The sequence below is a fragment of the Astatotilapia calliptera genome, chromosome 7 (genome assembly GCF_964374335.1).
Source record: "Astatotilapia calliptera chromosome 7, fAstCal68.1, whole genome shotgun sequence".
NCBI classification, from domain to species: domain Eukaryota; kingdom Metazoa; phylum Chordata; class Actinopteri; order Cichliformes; family Cichlidae; genus Astatotilapia; species Astatotilapia calliptera.
Genome location: NC_137428.1, coordinates 66,964,512 through 66,982,404, shown reverse-complemented (window position 1 = coordinate 66,982,404; position 17,893 = coordinate 66,964,512). Strand labels below are relative to the sequence as shown.

General features: G+C 41.8%; 1 protein-coding gene across 9 annotated transcripts in view; it reads right to left on the bottom strand.

Moving 5' to 3' along the window:
* fgd4a (FYVE, RhoGEF and PH domain containing 4a) overlaps positions 1-17,893 on the bottom strand; it is a 54,958-nt gene that overhangs the window by 9,820 nt on the left and 27,245 nt on the right. For 3 of the 9 annotated variants that reach the window (XM_026176657.2, XM_026176659.2, XM_080303949.1), the window contains exons 2-5: positions 12,725-12,808; positions 3,616-3,768; positions 2,816-3,011; positions 234-627 (exon numbers count right to left, since the gene is read on the bottom strand). In XM_026176657.2, the coding sequence (XP_026032442.2) occupies positions 234-627; positions 2,816-3,011; positions 3,616-3,768; positions 12,725-12,808 (827 nt within the window). Of the gene's footprint in view, positions 1-233; positions 628-2,309; positions 2,459-2,815; positions 3,012-3,615; positions 3,769-9,563; positions 9,711-10,495; positions 10,557-12,724; positions 12,809-16,722; positions 16,915-17,893 lie in introns of those variants that run through there. The other 6 variants (XM_026176661.2, XM_080303951.1, XM_026176658.2 and 3 more) reach the window with 5 other exon arrangements.

Here is a 17,893-nt window from a genome sequence, read left to right as displayed (position 1 = left end):
ATGCATACACTTCCCCTGTAACTCTATCCTTACAACGTTACAGTCACCCAGAGATGAAGTAGTTCACATGATTTAATCATACTGAAAGCTGAGAAAATAAATAAATGCTGAGAGTTTGTCTATCAGAGATGAGTCAGTGCAGCAAGGCAGCTTTAATGTATTACATAGCAGGTAGAAATGCGCAACACTTGGGTCCCAGGAGCACAAAGCAAATGCTTAAACTCAATACGTACCTTGTGGTCTGTGCTCCCTTCTTCATTCTTGTGCTCGCCTTCTGTCTTAGCATCAGTCTCCTCATTCTCAGTCTCGTTACCAGTCCTGTCCACGTGTGAAGGCGAATGATCATCGCTCTGTTCCGAGCTCCCCATATCTCCATTTACAAGCTCAGCAGTCTCTGTCCTCACACTTTCATGATTCTCCTCTGTATCCTCCTTCTCGTTCTCGTTGTCCTTGTCCATCTGCACTAGCACCCCGTTCGCTGCTTGCCTGTTGGCATCTTGTGTCGTGGCCGCCGCAGAGGTGTTCCTGCTGGTCTCCGTCTTTGGACATGCACGGTGAGCTGGACTGCAGTTGGCAGACTTGTTGATGTGTTTGAGCGGTGAGCTGTCTCTCTTGTTTTCTGTGTTGCTGGAGGAACAGAAGAAAAAGCAAAGGAGGAAGTGGCTCAGTCTGGGTAAGAGTGTATAAAGGGCTAACTAACAAACCTTCCCAGAATAAGAAAATAAGGGAGGGGAAAAAAAAAGAAATTTAGAGTAGGCTGGTCCATACCTCCTCAAGGTGACATATTGACAGAGTGTGGTGCACAACAGCAAGCAGAGAGCTTTTGCACATGAGTGTGAGAGTTAAAAATAAACCAGTAGAGATGCACAAACTTCCTGCTGTCTTATTAGGTTGCTGACTGAGAGCTGAGAGGAAGTGTGAGTAAAGCAAAGGGGCACAGTAACGAGGAGCAACAGAGCAATAGGAGGAGCAGAAAAGTAAATCACCACTACTCCCGAGAGGTAGATGCTGCACTACTTCCCCACACATGGAAAACCTACTTTATACATTCTGCTGCGAGGCCTCTTTTATGCTTAGCATCCAAATGAATGAAATGAAAAAACAATTTGCAGAAGACAACTGACACGCAGCACAGAAATGGAAACTAGATTGACAACAATGTGTGTGTGTGTACAATGTCACCATTCAGCTGCTCGACATCCTGTACCGGCAGTCGGTGCAGCTGTTTCCCAGCAAATGATACTCCACACGTTCAGCCAAACAAGAAGCAGCAACAGTAGCCACTGTGTCTCAGCTAAGATTATCTGAACTCAGTACAGTACATTAAAGGCAAAACTGTTAGCAGATTAAAAAAAGTTACCATGTCTATATCTGGAATCTAACGTTTACCGATGCAAAAAACAATCAACCAACAGATGACTTTTTTCTCCCTGCCCAGTAGAAACAGGAAGTATCAATAAATAGAGGAAGAACAAACAGCTGGTGAAACACCCGACAGATGAATGTGTCGGGGGCCGTCACCCACCTGTGGTGTGGGAACATGAAACTATCTTTTCACCACTCAGAGTAAGACTGACAGTACCACAACTAGTGGGCGACATACTATTTAATACAGTATTCAGAAACAATACAGCCGCATCACTTTGTAGGTGCACACATCACTTCCTCCTTCCACACAAATAGCACAGCAAGTGTTCCAGGACATGACAGTGTTTCAAAACAGGCTCAACCAGACACGAATTAAGAGCAGCTTCAGTTGCAGTGTGGTCGTCGCCTAGCTGCCTTTAAGGCAGCCAAACCTTGTGAACCAGATTAGTACATTAGTAGGTTAATTCTGTTCACAGAATCTGTGTGAAGCGTTTCTCTTCTTTGAGCTCCAGGGCCACTGGAGGGATAATCCTCACTGCCCAGGAGTGGCTGAATGAAATAGATGCACCAGATTCCTCTGATTAACCTCATTTCACACCAGAAAATGCGATGAAAGGTGCAAAGAAAGCCTGTAGACCCGGGAGATTTTTAGAGATCCAGGCCAGAGATGAGACAGATTTTAGTGGGCTGCTACTGCTGCAGATTGCATATTTTAGGGGTGCAACTGTACGAACAGACAAGGGCACCATTGTTGTGCCTCTCACCGCTTGCAATGGGCCTCCCTCAGAGACACAAGGCTGCAGCTACAGTGCAAACTTGCACGAGTAAAGCACAACAAGTTAGACACAGATCAACACTGGAAAAATCTTACAGAATCTAACTCACAATTTAACTATGAGGCAACAATATCAAAGTATACACATTCGTCAAAGATTTCCTACCTCATCCTCCTCTCGCAGCACCGAGTTCTGTCCCACAAATGTGGACCCGTGTTTCCCCTCGCCTGTACAAATCTCCTTTCATCCCCTTGCTAACACTTGGCTCAGCAGCCACAGACTAATCTCCACTTACTCTCTCTAATGACTCTCGTCCGACGTACAATCAATGAGTCGCGGCTGAAAACTTTGAAACTTCTGCTTTTTTATCCTTGAAATAGTTGGTGTAGAAAAGTTGGGAAAGACCAATTTCTGTCACTGTGATTACAACAAGCCAGAGATTTATTACAAAAGCCAAGAAGTTACAAAGATGAAATCTTTCAACCACATCAAGGCAAAAGCTGCTAATTCAATCACACATTGTGACGGAGTTTTAAATCAGCAAAAGCAATAACAGAGGCTTACATTTCCTAAACATTATTAGGAAAATAACAGAATGAGCAATTCATCCACGGATCAAGTAACTGCTCATTTCTGCAGATATCGAGGCAGAGAAAGTTAAGAGGCCGAACCTGTTCTCCTCAAAGCGGCTGATCAGGTCTAAGACTTTGGAGGGTTTCTCTCTGGGTCTCTCCCGGCTGACAGCCCCCGTTTTTCCTCCTCCACTTCCGTCCTCCATCCTGCTTATAAGTGGGGGTTTCTGGATGTGGCCCAATGGGGATGGGATATCTGTCACTGGGCTTTGGAGGTGCAGTGGCTTTGGAGGCACTGGATATAAAACAGAGGAATTTACAACATGAGAAATGTCCTGAATACTAATCACAGCTTCAATTCATTTTCTTACTGCAATCTCAGTTTGAAGCTGAAGGTGGCAGCATCAGCTGTCACAAGTGACACCACCTGTAGGACACTGAACTGTAATAAACGTCCTAAATGTAATAAAGAAATAATCGGGCTTGGCAAAAACTAACTGCGCATGGCTTTGCAACTAAATATCCTGCCTGACTTACAGCAGCAGGAAGAATGGAGCTCTGTTCCCTGCATTATCTGTGTAGAATGATTTACCCAACGCAAACACAAGAGGAACGAGTCTCTCGGTTCACTGAACCCAAGCCAGCTTACATAACTCTTCTTCTGGTTTGACCATTTCGTGGATGTTAACAGTGTCAAACAGCGTCCATAAGCACTGATTCATTCAGTGTTTTTCTGCAGATTTACAGAGTAAACAAAGACGAAGTGAAAAACAGCAGTAGAAAGGTCACTGAGACCACATGTTGTGAATCAGACACCGAAATGCTATAATAATTTGTGTCTCCTAAGATTCTCACTTTGTGGCGTCTGGCTGAATTTTTTCCCACATGCTATTATGTACCTGGTGGTTTAGACTGCAGCCGAGGCCTGCCGCCAGGGACTCTTCCATTGACCCCTCCCCGGCTCTTGTCGGTCGTCCTTGCAGTCACCCGATTCAGACACGCCTGCACACTCGGCAATTCGCTGCGTTCTGACCCTGGGCTGCTGCCTAGAGCTAAAGGACACAAAGAGAGGGCGCACAAGCTTAAAAACAAAATCGATAATGGAATCAAAACCATTTTTATACAAAGAAGTGAGAGTGAAGAAACCAAAAGCATACGTATTTAACTGTTTTATCACTACAGGCATTATCGGCATGACTAATATTTACGATAGGTGACACTGATATATGCCCCACTCATCCTGCAGTGACATTTGAAGCCGTCACTCTGTGGTAGTACATGACTTACGTCGGTGCAATGTTTTACATCAACTACTTTCAAAGGTGAACTATGCTAAAACACATGTTTCTTATTAAGAATGGATTATTTTGAAATATAATATCTGAGTCAGAACTTTTATTTTACACCTTAATTTTCACAACAACCTCTGTCTTGTTTTATTCAGTATTGCAGGTGGCCTGAAAAACCAACGTGCCATTCCAGAAACAGATGTGCAAACATATTCTCCTCCAATTCGCCCTGTAAAGGAAAAAATCATTCCCATCATATATTAAGTGCCATAAACAGCTGAAGACCACACATTAGAGGGTGTCATACACTTCAGTTGATTATCCCAGTTAATCATCCAGCTGATGATCAGCACCAGTGAGACTTTTTACCCAACCAGCTGGCCACAGATGGCGCAGCATCAGTGTTTAGATAGAGCTGGCAGACCGACTTAATGGAGCAGGCGACACAGACTGGCAGTGTTTACAGTAGCCTAACTCGACCTCTCTCTAACCTCGCCAAACACACACACACACACACACACACACACACACACACACACACACACACACACACGTCAGTAAAAAGTATGAAGCCTGTTAAAGCAAATGTCCAAACATGGAGTTACACTGCTGAGAGAGTGAAGACCCTCATTATTCTATAAGCTATTAGTACATTAGCTTCCATTTAACGTTGCCATTTAACGGGTGTGTGTGATTTAGCAAAGGCAAACCAGCTGATGTATAGCTTGGATGTAGCTTCCCTATAGCTTTGACACTGGTAAACTACAATCTAGTCCAGAAGTTGTAGAGTTAAGCACATCCAAGGATGCCTGCTTTACCTGAAAACAACAAAAACAGTGGACTTCTTATAATTTGTGCTTGTTCTGGTTTCGGTCAGTCTGTTATTACCGAAAGTGAAGAAGGGACTTCATGTTTCTGGCACTCAGGGATGCTAACATGCACAGAGAAATGTTTCATCTTTGAAATGAATCATTGAGGAAGGACCTTCATTTCTTTACAGACTCAGTCCCATCATGTCTAAAAATAGATAAAGATATATTTCTCTTTTTTAGAAATATATCTGCCACTCGAATAATCACACACGTAAAGTAAAGTGGCTGTAATGATCAGCCAATGAAGAGAGCAAAAGATAAACTGAAAATTACTATATCTAAGAACACACAGTCACTGGACATTTTATTAAGAACACCCTGCTAGGGCTTGATTGGATGGGATTGTTTGTGGTATAGAGTCAACAATGTGCTGAAAACATTCCTCACAGATGATGGCATCATGAGGTTGTGCTGATCAACTGCCTGTAAGTGCATGTCGGCTGTGCATCCATGATATGAATCTTTGTCACATCCCAAAAGTGATGTGTGGTGACTGTGGAAGCCATTGGAGTGCAGTAAGCTAATCGTCACGTTCAAGCAACCAGTTTGAGATTTTCTGAGCTTTGCCACACGGTGCATTATCCTGCTGGAAGTAGCCATCAACAGATAGGAACACTGTAGTCAGAAAGGGATTGATGTGGCCGGCAACAACTCTCAGGATGTAGTGTTTAAACAATGCTTGGCTGGTAGTGTGCCAAGAAAATCTCTCCCACACATTACACCACTGCCACCAGCTTAAACCGCTGGTGTATGGTAAGATGGATCCATGTTGTGACCCCACCGTTTCTGCATACCTTTACTGTAATTAGTGGGTATTTGAGTTACTCTTGTGTTCCTATCAGCTCGAATCATTCTCCTTTGACCTCTGATATATCAACAAGCCATTTTCGTGCAGAGAACTGCTACTCACTGGGCAGTTTCCCTTTTTTCATACTATTCTCTCTAAACTCCAGAGATGGATGTGTGGGAAAATCCCAGTTTCTTAAATACTCAGACCAGCCCCTCTGACAGCCATGCTGCAGTCAACGTCACTGAAGTCATCTCTCATCCCCACTCTGATGCTGGGTTTAAACTTCAGCAGGTCTAAATCTTTTGAGAAGCTGCCATGGGATCGGCTGATTAGATATTTGCATTGACAAGCAACCGAACAGGTATACCTGTTGACCTGGGTGTTGGCTGTATTGGGATGGCTCGGTTCTGGGATACTGGGTTCTGTTGTATATGCAAAGTCTGAGGTGGACAGAACGACAGCCAGGAGACAGCACTGAATAAGGTAGATGTCAGCGATGACAATCATGATACTGATTAAGACACAAAAAACATGAAAAGGAGGAGATGGGTTGGAGGTGGGTTGCACAGGGGCTTGCAGCTGCACCAATTTTCAAGCAAAAAGATATAAGTTCATCTTTTTTTCTATGTTATAACTACATTTGATTAATCAGACATACAGTACATAGTTGATAAGCTGATGATGGAAATAAGTGTTGTTTGTATCCTTAGGGTAAGTAACCTGGTCTTTGAGTGAGAGCTTAATGTACTATATACTTTGGAGTACCTCTCCAAATGCAGCTTGTTTACAAAAACGTTGTTACTATGTGCCAACTTGGTTCCTGGAGCCCCAGATTTGTCTTTACTAGAGTAATCTTTATCTTACCAATCTTAAAGGGAAAGAGAAAAAGAGTAACCACAAAATCATACAGTCACAATTTCTATTTTAAAGGGTGGACCGTAATTAAAGACAACAAGTCTGGCAACTGTCTGACTGGAAGCGGTCCCACGCTGTGTTTGGGAGGGCTTTCTTTCTAAACATGGCCCCAAAAAATACCAATCAGTTATGAAGGCAGGCCGCAGGAATTTTTCATGATTAGGTGCCTGACTTCCACTCTCAGCCACATTAGAGGTCATAAAAAACATCTTGCAAAACATTATGCACCACATTATAAGTACACGTTCTAAAACGAAGTCTGCCTGCAAATTGCATTTCGCATGTGGCATTTATCCTGACTCCTGAGTACAGGAGGTCCAGTGTCCACAGCCCAGCTTTGCTTTCTGGGGTTGTCAGTAACCACGTCAAACACAGCGGCTCACGTCTGAATCACCTTTATATTGCAGCCTTTAACCTGAATAGCAACACTTAATATATCTGTAGGCTGTGTCAAGACAAGAGAGATGTAAACAAAGATATAGAAAATGCTTCGATGTTTTGCTGTCAGTTATGTAGAAGAAGATTAGATGTTGAGATTTTATGTCACATCATTTATTTTTAACCTCTTATCTTGATCAGTAGATTAAGGAAACGCAACCAGAGCCGTTACACTGAAAAGGAAGTTTTTTCAAAACTACAGTGTTTGGGAAGAAAGTCCCGCTCCTGGTAACGCACTCATTCTGGCACCATCTCATTAAAACTGTCTTGGCACAACAGACAGCCATGTGCAGTAAATTAGAAGCAGCCAGACAGCGTGCTGCGAAAACACTTTGATTCTAATCCTCATCTGTGTGACGGAGAAGGAGGCGGCCTGCTGTCTGGAGTACGAGATGGATCGGGTGGATGCGAACACAAAATACAACTTAAATGTGTTGCACAGAAAGGAAGGACGAACTCTACCTTCTTTTCATAACTTTTGTGTTTTGGCAAGAAATTTCCTGCCACTCAGTTCTGTTGTGCTTTTACAGTAAACAGATAATCTACTTTTACTAGAAACTGAAAACACTGCTGGATCACTACTCCAATCCAGGAAGTGAAGACTTGACTAGTCAAACCGAGACTTGACTTTTTTCTTTGTTGCAGGATTGTGAGGCTTGTAACCATGGTAACTATCCTTTTACCTTGTGAAAATGTAAAATTTCACTGCATACTCCACGGAGCCCAAAGGACCAATATTAATAAATTCAAAGCTACAGAGCCGGAAGAAGACTTAACAAATGCTCATGCAAAGGGTAAGTACACATGAGAGGTAGAGCGGAGAAAACTTTCTGGTTTTACAAAGTACAACAAATCCTTGATTTCAGAAGTTTCCCCAGTAACAGCACCTTTCTTCACAGTGTGACACTACCCTCTGATGGAGCTTATATCAGAACTGGTTCCCCAACATTAGATTAACTGTGGAAAATCCCAGCAGTGATTTGTTAAAATGGGTGAATTAAGTTTACTACACGTTGAAAAAAATCCATCTCTTCAGCACAAGTATCTTACTCTGCAACAAGAAAACTAGCAAAGTCCGAAAATAGTGAAATCCAAACTAGTTCCCAAAATAGCTCCAGGCACACTACATTCTTCCAGTTTGTTGTTGTCACAATGATTTGTTTTATTAAAATTTTTTTTGTCTTAATAATGTTTCAAGTAGACTTACAACACTCAATACAAGATTTGAGGAAACACTGGACATAAATGATAAAAAAGACATACAGATCACAGGTACCAAAATCACCATGCCAACACGCCCATGATGACAGATGATACCAAAGGTATATTTTCACCCTCTTAGTTTAGAAGGATAACAAGTCGAAATACAGACTGTAGTCGAGGCTAATGGGCATGGCATCAGGTTTGCAGGCATGAATGAAAACTGAGAAGATGATGGATTATCAAAGGTGCCAGTTGGTACAAAGTTTCACCATACAACAAATGTTTAACTCAAAACCTCAAATTTCAACTTTAGAGCGCAGCTGCAGAAGTCACAAACCTCTGTAACCATGCCGCTGTATCAAGACTAAAAGCTGCTCCCAGGGAATCAACACGGGAATGTTAATACAGCAAAGATGAGCCGCTTTTCTAGTTTTTCTTTTTAAAGGTTTTTACAGAGAAAACGTACATCTTGCTTATTTACAGGTAGGCATCTGACCTAATTGTTCTTATGTGAATGTTCAAGATATTTGTACCTCCTGACTCCACCTTGTTTGAGAACTGTCACCTGACAGCACACCTGTCCGACCTGACTTTTATGTTTTCCGCGTCTCTTCTTGTGTGTCATGTTCTTTTTGGCTCTCTTGAGGCAAAATATATCCTGATACTTAGGTGTGAGAGCTTGAGGTGAAAAACAAAAGGCACACCCGACTGTGCGCAAGCAGAGGAGTGGTTGACATAGCTTGAAACTGAGGCTTCGTCTTCTGCCGTTACCGCAAGGGTGTGACAGAATTTCCTTGTGATCAACAAGGAAATTCTGAGTATTTTTTATTTTGATATATTCTGCTTCATCTTTGTAAACTCTGTGGCATTTAAAAGACAGTTTGGGCTTCCACACAGTCACACCAAAGTCAAGGAACATGAGGGAAGAATGAGGATAAAAAACGAGTTGAGGTGAACAGCAGCCTTTAGAAACATCTGTCAAGCTTCAGTCCTTACGTGGCTATGATGAAGTTTGCAACTGCAAATTTATGTGTAAAGTGCGTTTGTAGGCCACTCCTATGTTATTTGTATGAAAGGCTCAGACAGTTTGGAGTGTAAACACTGCAACACTCCCGTAAAAGATAAAAGAGCAGCATGGGCATGAAAACATGAAAGACTGCTGTCACTAAAGTGTGATCACACAATTTTATTTAACACCGCAAACTGAACAAAGCAGATGACACAAAACGTGAGAAGAAAACTGTATCTCGATAACTACACTCTAGACTCAGCAGAGACAATCCAAGGATGAACTATTCTGCCAAGCTTGGAAAAAACAAAATCCCAGTGAATGAACTCACCCTGTGTTTGAGATAGACCGGAAAACAGCTGCAATGTCGATCTCTACTGTTGTGTGTTTGAGTGTGTGTGTGTGTGTGTATCCCAGAAGAGCTGAAAGTTTAGCATCCGTGTAATCTTCCCAGGCGGTGCTGTTGAGAATGACTCAGCTCAGGAGGGAGATTTACAGGGCAGCAAAAGACTCCTCCTTCACTCTCGCTCACACACCCCTTATTTAAGTGGCTTTTAAAAAGTACTGATTCGCACAAACCGAGAGTTGCACGCACACACGCGCGCAAACAAAGACACCTTCAAATGAACTCTGTACCTTTAAGCTCACAGGAACTGCACCTTTAGACCTTAAAAGGTTCAAATCCATAGAAAGAAAGAGAACAGACACAAATGCCTGTCAGAGCAACATTTTTCCAGAAAAATAACAAATTTCGGAGAATAGAAATAAATGTAGTTTAAAGTTATGGAATAATAAATTATCCTGCAATTCTCAGGTACACTGAAGGGTTTTCCAGCTTCCTCTCACTTGTGAAACCCATTTGTTACAATCACACAATGAAGCAAACAGCAGAAAGCGAAACAGGACCACTAGCAGAGGACAAACTTGTTTGCCACAGCACTTCTTCCTCCATCAGCGTCTCTTATTAGTGAAGCACCTGATCAATGATTGACAGTCACCACAGAAAAAGCAGCCTAAACAGCTTCACTGCAGTTCTGTCATCCTCAAATCTAATCGAAGCCCCCAAAATAAATTTTTTATTTAAATCAGCTCGTCCTCCTGAGCCCTGTTATTTATGCTAACATATAAAATGGTAAAAACTTTGACGCAACGACACGAACACAAACCAAATCCTCCCGATTAATCGTGAAATATCAAAATGAGGCTACATTAAAATGAAGCAAGAGCATCACAAAAGGAATTATGGGAATAAACTAAATGTACCTTTTACAGAAGTCTCCACTGGGAAGTGCAACTCAGTCTTCTCCATGTTCTGCATCTAACGTGTGCTGCACAGCTGCTCCCTGGTGTCTATGTGGTGGAAAGGTCTTGGTCTGATCTACGTTGCTATGTATCAGCTTTGAACCATCACATGGTTTCAGATAAAAAAACCCAACAAACAACAACAACACAGGAAGCTTTAATTTAAGTCACGATGACACCTCTGACAGAAACAAGTCTTGAGGTCTTGCTTACTGCGACATGTAAACGCACTGCAGAGCAGCACTGCAGGGAGTGATGAGCATTATTTTGTTCCTTCATTAATAAACTAGTTGGACCAGTATAAATTCAACTCCTGTTAAATTATCTGTCTTTACAAGACTGCAAACCACAACTCCCATCATGCTCACCTTACTTTGTTTGTTTGTTTTTTTTACTTTTGTACGTTTTGTAGAAAACTGAGAAAAAACAAAGTTGGTGGTTTTTTAATGAATGCTGTGACTACTCAGAAATATATATTTTTTTATTAACAATTGAAAGTTTTCTCGCTTTAAATTTCCACCCTGATATGTTTTGTGATGTTTAATATGGAGTCCTGGTGATTTTTTTGAGGTTTGCACAAATATTTCAGTGATAAATGCGACTGTATTTTTTATTTTAGCGCGACTTTCAATATAATTATTTTGCTCAAGAACCTGTCTCATCTACTATCCATCCTGTCAGTCACGTATGCAAATCCCTCCAAGCAAGAAACAAAAGCATCCAGTGATGAGCCACAACAATAAAACTCCAAAAAACTTGTCTGTTGGGAACCTTTTGGTTCAGGCATTCGTGTGGATGTTACTTTGATACATACCGCCCACCTAAACATTTCTGCAGCAGAAACACATCTCCCCTTGTTATCACCATGACAAAGCTCCTCTGCACTGCAAAAAATGTGGCTTGAATGGCTGGAGGAAAATTACCTGAAGTTGTTACCTGGCCTTAAATTCCCCACATGCCAATCCAACGAGCCAGCACCTTGTTGAGAACAGGTCCTGTGTCTTAGGTCACAGCTGTTTTGGCAACACAACAGGACAACTTTCACTATATTAGGCTGATCAGTGTACAAATTGGAAGGAAACATCTCCTTTTGTTTACTTGGTTTCAAAGAGTCAGTGAGACAAGCATACCCTGGTTACTTAGTGCATGTAAACATCCTTTGTAAGGACAAAGGCGTTCTGCATGATCGTTATGGTTACATTTATTTGATGAAAAACTGAGCTGTGAAACGAAAGCTTTTGAGACAAAGTCACACAAACTGCTTCAAAGCCACAAACATACATGCACACATGTACGCACACACTCCAAATAGCACTACCTCAACCAGTCAGCTTGAGAGTGCGTTGTTGCTGTGCACGTTTGGCTCCACTTTTACAGACGAGGCTTTGAATGATCCAATCATGCTAACGCACACCGTGTGAGAGAACATGACAGACAGAATGACACGTAACAATTACAGCCAGTCCTGTGACCTTGGAGTTGGGTGGGGGGCTTTCAACTGCCCGGACTTTCTTCAGATTAAGCTTGCATCATCCTCTAATCTGAGGGCCGTTGTGAGATTACCCCACGAGTCTGCTTCGAAAGACTAGATAATATAACAAAGAAAGAAAGAGACACGGATGAAAACCCAGGTGCAAAAAGGAGAGGGACTTACAGGCGTGAACTAGAAAGAAGAGAAAACGAGGAAAATGAAGAATAGGAAGACACAGAGGGCCAGAGGTAAGCGCCCATTCATCAAAAGAAGCAGACCATGAGACACAAGCATGTTTGCGAGCGTGAGCGCTCACACGAGTTTGATATAAAAATAGAGCAGCGACCCGCAGCGTTTTTCACACCCCTGCATAGCAGAGAGTCACAGGAAGGCGTGTTCATAGTGTCCTTCACAGTATCATCCTCTGTCCTCACTGTGCATGTTAACTGATTTTACTCCGATCCAGAAGGTCTGGCAAAGCTGAAAAATCCATGCATTCTATTGATTTTGAATGCAAATGTGTGTAAATCAGAGGTGTTGATTGAAAAGAGACGATGGACATGTGAACATGGCAATGAAAATCAAGATGATGCACAAAGTGGACGAAAAATGGGAGACTAAGATATGAATAATAACACATCTAAAGAGTTTTTCAAAAAGTCTGCGTGCAAGCACTTGAGAGAAAGACCGTAAAGATAAATGGAGGTGATGCAACCTACCTATGGACTGTTCGATCTTCACCGCCACACAGGTCTGCTCTTCAGTGTTCTCCGACTGGAAACAGGTAGCTTTGCCCTTCCTCTCTACAACACAATATGCGCAGATTTCAAGATTTAGAATAAAAATAAGTTGACAGAATTTGTGTAGATTAAGAGGCTATTTTAAAGGTTGACCTGCATATCAGACAGAAGCTTTAAACAGTTTGAGGCTTCCCCAGATTTTATGTAAAAGGTCCACCAACTCAGATCAAACCCCGCCCCCAATAAACTTATACAATGAACAGGAGAGATTGTGAGATCTGAAGCACTGTTGTGGTAGCTGCATTTATCAAGATCTGGAGTACACTCATGTTTGTTTTGAGAATGAAAGGGAGTATATAAGCCCTTGGAGAGAGAAACCCTAATTAGTCTGTCTGTGATATGTAGGCCATCGTCAGCAGGGAGAGCAAACGCTCTTTCAAAACAGCCGTTTAATATGCACATAAAAGATTAAAGAGAAAATAGCTAGTCGTAAAAACAATGAAGACCTCGTGAGCGTTCCAAAGCCTCCACACACACACACACACACACACACACACACACACACACCTATGCCCTCAGTCAGATGTAATCATCGCCTCTACAGGCACCCTGTTCTGTCACACCAACCTCCTCTTTCACTACATCATTAAATTTTCACTGTGGTCTTTCTGTCTGGCAGCTCCATGTTCAAAATCCACTGCCAAACATATCCACTAGCCTCCTCTGCACATCCAGACCAGCTAAGCCCCGCCTCCCTAACTTTGTCCAACCTGGGTTTTCCTCCCGATCGACTCGTTCCTAATCTTGCCTATCCAGGTAACTCTCAATGAAAATCGTACAATATTCAACCCTCCAGCCACCTCCAGCTTCACCTATGTGTCAACATTAACCACACAGAAACGAAGCCAATCAGTCGGGTTTGTTGTTCCGCATTCTTTCGAGAAATGTTTTTGAGAAATACTAAAAAGAAAGCATCAGTGTGTATTTTGTAAACGGCACTACAGCGGAACAATTTGACTGATTGAAAACAAGTCACGTACCATCAGCATGCAACAAACTGATAATGATTTTAAACATTTGGGAATTAAAAGAACTGCATGTTTGCTCAGAGGTTGTGGAGAAAACTGCATTTCCTTGAATGACACCACTGTTAAAATAAAGCTACAGAAGCACTAACATAATAACAACCTGGGGAAAAGTTATCCCTTTATTGAGCAGTATGGGTGTTAATATAGTATTTATAAAACTTGCCTGTTTAAAATGATTATCTCACCAATGTTTGTGGGCAAGATAATAAATCGGAGAATTTTTAAAGCAACTGTCATTATAATATGACTTGTTGTGCATTTAATTAATTCATTATCAGCTGCAATCATATTGTTAATGGATGCATCTTGCTAAGTAAGGCTTAGCACTCAACCCTTTTCAATTGTGGTCACTTCTGACCTGCGAGACTAAGAAGACAAAAGAAGGCAAAGAAGGCAATCTACACTTATGAACAGGTTATAGTTTTGTGGTAAATCATCTTCTATTTCATTTCAGTTGAAAAAAACGGTGTTGACATCATCCTGCAATGTTTTCAGCCTGTCAGGAAACTACACAGATTAAAAAAATAAAAGAAATCATATCCCTCCAAAATACATGACAGGGTAACATAATGAGTCCTCTTACTCAAGTGAATTGAATTGTATTACAATGTTCATGCCTCGCTTATCGTTTCTCAAACTCAATTCTGTACAAGCATTTAGTGCTGCGTCAGTCAGGATATACAACACAGCAGCGAGTGGACCGAGCTGACATAATGGAGCGTGGATAATGGTACGTAAACCAATAGTAGAGTAGCTCAATGGGGGGTCGTGCAAACGGTGGAAATACAGATGACGGTGTGTGTGTGTGTGTGTGTGTGTGTGTGTGTGTGTGAGGGAGAGAGAGTGAAGGGGGGTATAATATCCTGGCGCATGGATTAAAGGAGGGCTTTGTCCACCCACCATCTGGACTCCTCATGACAGGCCTGCCTGCTGTTCAAAGACACACACACACACACACACACACACACACACACACACACACACACACACACACACACACACACAACTTACTTAACAGTATACAAGTTAAACCCCAGTCGAGTTCCCTACTGAAAATATAACAAATGTAAGCAGCTTATGAAAAGCATTATGTACACATCTTCTCTACAGAGTCGGCCTATGGAGGCCTCTCCTCCGGCCAGCTCTTAGCCGTGTGACCAGAGTCACTGCGTGCCCATTGTTTCCTTAAGTGGGGGGATGTGTTCTGATGTCAATACTGAGAATAAACTCAACAGAGAAAATGCTTCACACTTTGGCGACTACACGCAGCCACAAAGGTCAGAGAAATAGCTTTCTGAGATGTGGCTGATGACTGATGGAGGAAAGTGTACCAGCCCTTCTACTGACGTACTCATCATGCAATTGGCCTGACACTAAAGCTTCCCCTCCCTGTTCATTAACATCCTGTTGTTTTTGTTTTTATGTGATGATCTTTTTGTTAGAAGTCCGAGCATAACACAACTGATAACCTCAGAGACCCGGAGACAGCACAATCCACACACAAAGTGAACACTGGTCACTGGCCAGGTAGGATCTGGGAAGTGATGTGGGATGAGAGTCGCCATAAAGTCTCAATAGTGACAATGAAACCAGAAGTCATATTTATAGTCTCCTGTTACGGCAGCGATAACGACAAGTTTACTGAGAGGAGCTGAGAAAGAGAATTGGCCAGTGAGAAGGAATCAGATTTACAATAACAGGAACTCAGGCATTTATTAAAATTACTGATTGAGGAAGTGAGAACGCTGAGCAGACCTCGTCTGTGGTTCTTGGAAGAAAGCTGCCAGTTAAACATAAACTACACAGGTGTGAGGGAGTAAATACTGCTACTGACACATTTTGATTGTTTTACAGTTACATGGAATCACAGTTGTGCCTTTGATGTTCAACAACATAGGTGGCAAACTGCTACAAATTGTTCTCTTGGCAGTCGAAGTAAATAAAAAGAAAATTTAAAGGGTTATGTTCTAAGCAGCTCTCTGCGCTACCAAACTTTAATGCTACCATATTGGCACCTCGTCCTTGACAGCTACAGTAACCTTTGCTCAGAGTGAATGGTCAGTGAGTCGTGGCATTTATCTGAACTTCAGAAATGTGCATCTGCGTATGCGACATGTCGTATCTAACGATCAAAAAGTGGTGCAAACAAATCTTTTATCAGGTCAGTCCTTTGGTTTGTGGTGCTTACGTTTACTTGCTGTAGAGCAGCACAAGAACTCTGATAGACGTCTGTGACTGAAAACACCAAATGAGCTCCAACCCAAGTCTGACCAGCAGTCAAACTGAAAACACAGTCACCACCTGTGTTTTCGCCAGCCTTCAACACTGTAGGTTGCAGTTGTATAATTCACATAAGGACATGTGTTATAAACTATAGATGGTTTAAAAAATGCTTAACTAAAAATGAGGGTATTCTATCTTTCTCCATCTTTAAACATTATTGCAAGAACAGCAAAGTTAACTGATGCTGCTGACAAATATGGTGTAGCTGAAAAAATCTGCCACAAGTTCATTCTTGTGTGCTACACCTCTCCGATTACAGCACAACAAACATTTAAAGCTCTGCAGCACCAGGTAAGATTATGAGCAAGAAATAAATGCCACTGCTTCACCATTCACACGAAAACTCTGAAAGGTCATTGAAAAAGTTCTTGCATAATTTCCCTTGACAGGCAGGCTGTGTGTCTAAAATGTTTCTTAGGTGACTGTTCTCACACTCGCTTATCTAACAGTCACCTGTGTGTTTGGGTTTCTGTGGTAAAGGCAGCGCTTCCTCTAGAGCTTTTTTTAATCCGTAGTTCAACAACACTTTTTCATTTTTAGACCCTTTATTTATTTTGCGTGTCTGAAAATATGACAAAAAAACAAAAAGTAAATTTTTTACACTACCTGCCAGCACTCCTCCCAAAAAGAGTTGTGTTTTCCCCGGCCGGGTAAACACAGAATGGTTATCAATCCTATAGTGTCTTTTCCATTCAGGAGTATCCATATTTATGAGAAATTACAGTCCGTTCTTCACACACACGTTTCCTTCTTGGCTGGTAAGCTCGTGTGTGTGTACCCGTGAGAGCTTTGGAGTCTCTGTATCACTGCACAAACCGGTTCCCTGGAAACTAGAGTCACCTGGTGAAGCAGACAATTGCAGGAAGGGAGGAGGGACAGGTCGCCCTACAAGATATTTATTCACGGTCACTTTCATGACTCCCTTAGAATGCTTTGAGAGCTGGCGAGGAGGGAGGAGAAAGTGAGAAGGCAGGAAAAAGCAAAGGAGGAGTTAAAGAAATGCAATAAATCACTGGTGAAGAAAGGTGGAAAAAGGAGTGACTATGATATGGAGAAGTGAGAGATAAAAATTAACCAACTGTAACAGTTCACATTTAGTCATCTGTGGTCATGCAAAATTGTTTTAAAACCCATTATTTAACCCATTTTACATTATAATGAACATTTGATCCACCCTGCTAATTTCTCTAAAATGTTATTCACCTTAAACTGACTGCACGGAGCTGAACCTTAACCTAGTCTCAGTCCTGATATAAATAAGTGTAAAGAGAGGATGCTGCTGATGTAATTCTATAATGGTGAGATAAAGAGATTATTATTCAAAAGAAAATCCACCAAAAAGACACAAAGAAAGCAAAGTAAGCTAAGTTTAATATGCAAGGCTGCCCTAGATTGAGATAACTGCTATTCAGATGTAACTCATAAATAATGGAAAAGCGTGAATGTATTAGCATGCCAAGTCACACCCCTTTAATCGTATGTTCACGGTGGTGATAAAATGTGTGTGAGCTTTTCTTGCTTGACTCAGAGGCTACTGAAAGAGACCAGATGCGTCTGCCTCTGTTCAATCTCGTTCTTCCATTATGGACAATTACCAGAGAGTGATGGCTTTCTGTCGCAGGCATAATAGAGTGAAAATTAAAAGGCCTTGTAAGCGTTTTGTGTATTCAAGACAACCAGATGAGACCCTGCGTCTCCAGCTCACGGAGCAAACGTGGGAAATTGACGTAGTTCGTTGTCCATATAACACTTAAAAGAATAAGCTGGTTTTTCTGGT